The 7,230-nt window shown below is 40.5% G+C and overlaps 1 protein-coding gene across 1 annotated transcript; it reads left to right on the forward strand.

Moving 5' to 3' along the window:
* The first annotated feature begins 765 nt into the window (after positions 1-765).
* On the forward strand, positions 766-5,962 carry LOC113591152 (galanin receptor type 1). Its single transcript, XM_035528558.1, has 4 exons — positions 766-1,437; positions 1,681-1,746; positions 4,251-4,517; positions 4,791-5,962. Exons 1-4 carry the CDS (start codon positions 766-768, stop codon positions 4,818-4,820), a joined length of 1,035 nt encoding a protein of 344 aa, XP_035384451.1. The 3' UTR covers positions 4,821-5,962.
* The last annotated feature ends 1,268 nt before the right edge of the window (positions 5,963-7,230 follow it).

Genomic DNA, 7,230 nt, shown 5'->3' on the forward strand with positions numbered 1-7,230 from the left:
CTATAGATATAGAAAATCTAAATAAACAAGCAGTAATGTGATTGCAGTTACAGCCAAACACCAAATATTGATGTTGTGAGTGCATTTCATGCTTTTAATGTAGAATGAGTGTGGGAGTGGGAACGGTGGCCAGAGTTCGGAGTGGCCTTAAACATCACTGGACCATTGGTGGTCATTGACAGACTGGGAATAGAAGAAGCAGAAGGAAAAGATAATTGACCAGAAGGTATGCCTGATTTGGGTAATGAAAATTCACTTCAAGTTAACTCAGTTAGATGCCTACGGATTGGACGTATACATTTAAAATGATCGTTAACTTTGATAACTACACAAGCTCTCTCCAAATGATAATGCGTACTCAAAACGAGTAGTCGCCAAAAGTGCGCTCCCTCTCCGAAAGTGTGACGTGAAAGGCGCAGCCCAGCCCCGACTGTATATCTACCGATGGAGGCACGATGTTGTCTGTTTGCGAGATGCGAAAGCAGCGCGCGTAAAAGGACAAATAGCCCCGATCCTCGAGGACACCACGCTGATCAACGGATTCTTACGAAAGTCAAGACTCTTTTATTTAGCGCTGAAGTCTGAAGTGGATATTTTTATTTAGCTCAGCATTACATATATCTAATTGTAGTTGCATTTAGGAGCCGAAATGTCAACTTGAACTTGTAATCAGCACATATTTGACTCTTATGTGGCTGGAAGGTTACGACTTCATGTTTCAGACATTATCAGAGGGAAAATTCCCCCCTCATGTCAGAGGAAATAATGAACCCGACAGATATGAGCAACTTCAGTGATTTCAGTGATTTGTGGTGTGACAATAGGACAGAGGCGGCATCTGATAAACTTTTATTTGGTATTGGCACGGACAACTTCATAACCTTGCTAATCTTCGCGCTGATTTTCACCCTGGGTGTGCTGGGTAACTCCATGGTCATAACGGTGCTCGCCCGGAGCAAGCCGGGCAAATCGCGGAGCACCACCAATATTTTCATCTTGAACCTGAGCATTGCTGACCTCTCCTATCTCCTTTTCTGCATACCTTTCCAGTCCACCATATACATTATGCCAACATGGGTGCTAGGAGCATTTATTTGTAAGTTCATACATTACTTTTTCACCGTATCCATGCTAGTGAGCATTTTTACCTTGTCTGCGATGTCTGTGGACCGTTACGTTGCCATCGTGCATTCTCGGAAGTCCTCCTCGATACGCGTGGCGCGGAACGCACTTATTGGAGTGGTTGGTATTTGGGTTTTGTCGCTAGCCATGGCAGCGCCAGTTGCCCATTACCAGAACATAATTGACCGCGGCCCAAATGCCACGTACTGCTGGGAACTGTGGCCGAACGCTCAGTATAAAAAGATCTACGTGGTGTGCGCGTTTGTGTTTGGTTACGTGCTGCCCCTACTTTTGATTTCCTTCTGTTATGCAAAGGTAAGTACAAAACAAGTTGTCAGTAATTACATGGTCTCTTAACTCCAGGACTCTTGTAATAAGCAGTACATACTGAAGTACATGCCACAAAGCCGATAATTTTCCGATAATGCCCTCATAGCTAAGATGAAACGTACAGGTTATTAACCTTTATTGTTAATGATTAATGAAACAGGTCAATATTGTCACATTTTATGTGGACAGTGAAAATATGTAAAGAACTGTATTTTCTTCTTTTTGCAGGTTTTAAACCACTTGCACAAAAAGCTAAGAAATATGTCGAAAAAATCAGAGGCTTCTAAGAGGAAGGTAGGTGTGTGTCACCTGAAAGTAATACGAAATATGACATTAGAAATATGCCATTTTTCTGTTTGACATATCACCGTTTTTGGACTGTCGTTAAAAAGTCACACAGAAAACGGTTTTAAAATAGTTACTGCACATAAAACGCTGCCATTCAAGTTGAAGTATTTTCTGAATCACATGTTTAAACCAGCGTGTTGCCCTCGCGATGGAGATCCAAAGCCTCGTTGATCTGGGGAATTACTACACCCAAATTAATTGGCTTGAAACAAAACATTGATTTTGTTTTGGTGAATTGTTTTGCTTTTACATGTATCTAACGCAGGCATCAATTAATAGCTGCTTTGTTCCCACCCCAAGATGGCTTTCACTTAAAATAAAAATAATTATATTATGAGCTACAGTGATCAACTGAATAAACCTGAATACATTTTTTTTACACTTAAGGAGAAAATTCAATTGAGGAGTTATTTCAACTGAAGGGATTTTTCTGTGCAGAGGAAAGTTCCCAATACATTAAAATACTTTTGTTTGGCACAAGAATATCAATTGTCTTGTTAAATCACTTGAAAAACCCTGTACAATAAACAGACATATTCTCACTGTTTCTCATGTAAGCCCATGTCACAGACCTAGACCCCTAATACATAAGGTTAATCAGCTAATGCATATAAAATGTGGTCAACACTTATATAATTGCTTATTTATTAGGCTCACAGAGGAAACACAGTTGTGTTTCAGAACATGGCTTTCTTAAGCTTTTTAAAAAATAATAATAATTTAAAAAAAACAAGCATTTATGAACACAAATATGCTATTAGAAATAAACATGAGAGACCTTCGGTTGCCGGGCACTTTAATAAAGCCGGTCATGCTGTTAATTCACTGCACTTCATGGGTCTTGAAATAGTCAATCAAATGCAAAGGGGTGGTGATGGTGAAGAGCGCCTCCTACAGAGAGAGGCCTGCTACAGCTTCCGTGTGAAGACAGGGGTGCCACATAGCATGAACAAATATCTTTCTTTAAATTGTTTTCTTTAATGAATTTGTTTTTCGTTCATTTGCTTACTTTCTCTAATTTGTCCAATTGCAGGCTAGAAGGGCTTATGTGGAGCTCAACATTGAGTCACTGCTTCAGCCATTAGAGAATAGCCGTCGTTGTCCATTCCGCACTTTAGGTGGACTTGAACCAGCGTGTGTTTCCTTCCAAATGTTATTTTAAAAGCATTTTTGTTGGGTATACGCAAGCAGGGTTGTGTTTTTCCTCATTGTGTTGGATTGATTTTGCTAAAATGGCATAAGCAAAGTGCCAACATGGAGTGACAACATCTCTTATCAGTCTGATGAAAGCCTGAGGATAGTACAATGAAGCAGATCACGAAAAAGACCCTGAGCAGTTAAAGAACAAGGTTGTGACATGAACATTTCTCACCATACACCGTAGAAACCCTTATCTGCCCTAAATACACACAACAATAGACAAAGAACTATGTTCATTAGGGTTTTTAAAATCAATAAAATAAGATTTAGTGAGAAACTTTATTCTAAGCATTGATAAGAATCTTTCACCTAATTAAAAGCAGTCCTCAGGAGCTGCTCCTGTGCAAGTAGTTAAATTCTTTTGGAATGATGGGTTTGATTTCTAAGGATTTTACAAAATGTCATTCTAATTCAGTTCTGAGATATTAAAAAGAGGTTTTTTACGTAATGAAAAATGCTAACCCTGCAAATCCAGATTTACACTAGTTTGCCATGTATTTTCATACATGCAAAATTTTAATAATGAATTTTTAGAACAGGAGGAAAGAGGTCAACTGTATTGGCTTTAACTATATCAACAAAAGAGCTCTAGCTGTCATTTTTTCTCTTGTGTATTTGGTCAGCTTCTAATTCAGCTCAGGAGAAGTACATTGCATGCTTATTTAAACATTTTATTTAAACTTAAGTAGCATTAACATATGACATACCCCATATTATTATTATGTTTTTGTTTTCTGCTGTCAGTGACTAAGTAATATATGTTTATTTACTTGCATGAAGGATGCCTCATAATTATCATGTATCATAAATATAAAGTTCATAACAGCCTTGATCAGGTTAGGTTTTAAATTATGCTAAAAAAAATTTTTTTTAAATATAATCTTTCTTTTTTAAAAATGAGTAGGACACCAAGACTCTTGTTGGTGGTATAAAAAGCAAAAATGAGTGTGATTTCATCATAGAGTTTGGTGACATTCCTCAGCGTGTGGTCACCTCTGCTCATTTCTCACTGAGTGGTCACGTCCAGGGTGTGTAGCCCCTTGTCCATGTGGCGGTGTGTGTATGGGACAGAGAGGGAAACACTTCGACCCTGATCTTCTCCTGTTTCTCTGATCAGTTCTAGCACAAACCACATCCCAATGGCCCCACTCACTTATTTATGAAAGTTACACAGAGAGTGCTCTGTACTTGTTACCGAGCCACTCTGGACCTTCTCTTGAATCCTCATCCACCCGTGTGTTTTTTTGCAGACAGCGCAAACGGTGCTGGTGGTCGTGGTGGTGTTCTGTCTGTCCTGGCTGCCCCACCACGTGGTGCACCTGTGGGTGGAGTTCGGCTCTTTCCCCCTGAGTCAGGCCTCCTTTGTGCTGCGGGTGGCTGCCCACTGCCTGGCTTACAGCAACTCCTCCATCAACCCTGTCATCTATGCCTTCCTGTCGGAGAACTTCAGGAAGGCCTACAAGCAGGTGTTCAAGTGCCAGATGATCAGTGAATCTTCACTCAACGACATCAAGGAGGTCCGCAGCAAAGCTGAGGCTCCGCCCTCCACTAACTGCACCAATGTCTGACAGCTGGATTCTGTGCTCCATTTGGAGCCTGCGAGAGTAGAGATCTCCACAAAGCTCTGAAGGGAGCACTAAGTGAGATGGTCCACTCTCGTGCCAGGACCAATGCTGACTCCTAACACTCATGTCCTAAACTGTGAAGACTTGAGTCTACTTTGGTCATACCGGATGGGAGACTGTTCAGCACTGTTCAACTCTCTCACTCTTACTCTTTCTCTCTGGCAGATTCATCAGAGTTCAACTCGGTTGACCTGAACTGGGCTCTCTTCGACCATGTTAGCATCCATCTACAGTGTTCTGCTTCCTTCAACCTCCCTGGGATCACATCCTACTGTACATTCTGCATGACAGCATTAGATGAGAGAAGTTGAAGATGACCTATCACTAATAAACTTAGCTAATTGTCCTATGAGAGAATCAGCACCCGGTCTGAGTAATGGATTCAGTTCCAGTTGGCTCTGTCCCATTCCCTTCCTTCTGCCATGTCTGCATGAGCAGAGTGGATGTGAGCACCTTATCACTGTATCGGCGCATGGTCACCGTGGCTCATGAAGTTTGCTTCTGAGATAGCATTGGCTGAACAGCAGAATTCAAATCACAATCATCAAACTTATCTTGTTTTGCTTCCCTTTTCATTCAAGCATTCCCAATTCTTCATGTCTGTTTTTACTCTGGAACTGCTGTCATTTAATTCATGTTTGTGAAACTGTCCCTTAAAGACTAAAGTCTGGCAGCCCAGTAAGAAGCTTCTCATCAGTTCTGGCCACCAAAGTATATATTTTGGAGGGTTCTTTTTTTGGGGGGGGGAATGGTTTAGCTTTTTTATTGAATGAGTTCTATTCATGCGACCCTTGTTTTGTTATGACCTTGTTAGAAAGAAATGTCTGTGGTAATTGAGTACCTCAACTGAAAAATGTGAATTCAGCCAATTTAACAACATGCAAGTTGCTTTATATTTTATAGTAGATTCCTTTTACTACTGATGTCACTTGGTTGTTTCCTGTGCACATGTCATGAATACACATGTGGTGGCTTTTGTTCACCCATTATAGCTGTATTGCCCTGGTACAAATGCTTCAAATTATGGCCAAGTCATACCAGTTTCCAAGACAAGTACATTTCTGCCTCATGTGTATGTGAAAATTCAATGTGGAATAGTCTTACTGAAAGCACCCAGGTCTGTGCTTGTGAAGCCTGGTCAGACAATCCACATCTGACCAGGCTCACACACTTTTCATAGGATGAAGTATACATGTATGCGACTATATACAGCCTATGTGATTGCGTGTCAATTAAGCCAGAGATATTTTAAAGCTGATATTTTATAGATGTTGTTTTGATATTGTTGCCTATTGTACTTATGTCAAATACACAGCCTGCAGACATATTCTCCAGAATTGTGCATATCTGCTGGTAAGCTTATAAACATATCAGCATTCGCACCAGATGCTCCAGAAACAGAAACTAAGCGCCTTGTACAGCATGCATGATGATGAGCAATTTACATAGGCCTACGTGAAGGATGGTAAAGCATGGAATCTGTAACACCAACCATACTTTCATTAGCTCAACAAATGCACTCTCCTTTTTAATATAAAAAGGAGGTCAATGTACCAGAGATGTTAACCATACCTTAGCCATCTTTTCAAATCTAAAGTTCTCAGCCTAAAAGTGGTTATAGAAATAACCACCTGGATACATCTGTATTGAACATAGGTCTAAGCTTTTTTTTCTGATACATATAGAAAGTACAGAGGGGATTTATCATTTGCCATAATTCTCTCCTGTCATACTTTTAATTATTTTATCATGTGGTTAACTGCAGGTGTGCTGAGAATGCCAGCCTAGAGGGTGAAATCCTTTCCTCATTGGGTGCACAATTGCCTGCCAACATCCAAACTGAGCTGATTTGTTGGCTGATGTGGTTAAAACTGGATTTTCAATCAAGTTACAACAGAATGTAAGAGATGCCGTGGAAAGCAAGCACATTGGTAGCAGTTATCCATCCTCTTCAATATTCTCATACTACATTCAGTGCTAATTTATCCTTCCTCTTCAACATTCTCATACTACATTCAGTACTGATTTATCCATCCTCTTCAACATCCTCATACTACATTCAGTACTCATTTATCAACCCTCTTCAACATCCTCATACTACATTCAGTACTCATTTCATGTTGCAGAACAATGGAAAAACAGTGGTACAGAGTTGAAGCGGTTGTGGATGAGACAAAAAGACACTTAATGATAAAGTCTGATGGGTAGATGCCTATGGATGGAGGTGATGCAGAGACTAAGTATGAGCTGAGCAGATTAAGTAAAAATTAATTGTAGCGCTCTCTGGAAGCAACCTCTCATACTGACTTCCTAAAGGAAACCAAACCTCCAGGACACATGACACACTTCCCACCACCATGGCTTGGCAGGATCGTGTGACAGCAGATGGGACTTCATCTGACAGCTCATAAATGCTAAATTATGTGGCTAGAAAGGCGCTGTGCAAAGCATCACAGATCGATGCCTAAACATGCATTCTGGACCTGTGGACTCAAGGTGGGAAAAGTGGCTGCATGTTGCTCTGGTTAGATGAAGCTTTTTGTGTCGTATGTTTTAGCCACCATGATGATAACTTGTTCATTCAGCCCACACATGCTACTTATGA

Source organism: Electrophorus electricus, chromosome 7, assembly GCF_013358815.1.
Source record: "Electrophorus electricus isolate fEleEle1 chromosome 7, fEleEle1.pri, whole genome shotgun sequence".
In the NCBI taxonomy this organism is placed as follows: domain Eukaryota; kingdom Metazoa; phylum Chordata; class Actinopteri; order Gymnotiformes; family Gymnotidae; genus Electrophorus; species Electrophorus electricus.

What these genes read in the sequence shown, in the direction of transcription:
- LOC113591152 (XM_035528558.1), top strand. Translation starts at nt 766, where the DNA reads ATGAACCCGACAGATATGAGCAACTTCAGTGATTTCAGTGATTTGTGG. An exon ending in CAGAGGCTTCTAAGAGGAAG is followed by an intron (nt 1,747 to 4,250) that starts GTAGGTGTGTGT and finishes GTTTTTTTGCAG; the next exon opens with ACAGCGCAAACGGTGCTGGT. An exon ending in CACTCAACGACATCAAGGAG is followed by an intron (nt 4,518 to 4,790) that starts GTCCGCAGCAAA and finishes TCTCTCTGGCAG; the next exon opens with ATTCATCAGAGTTCAACTCG.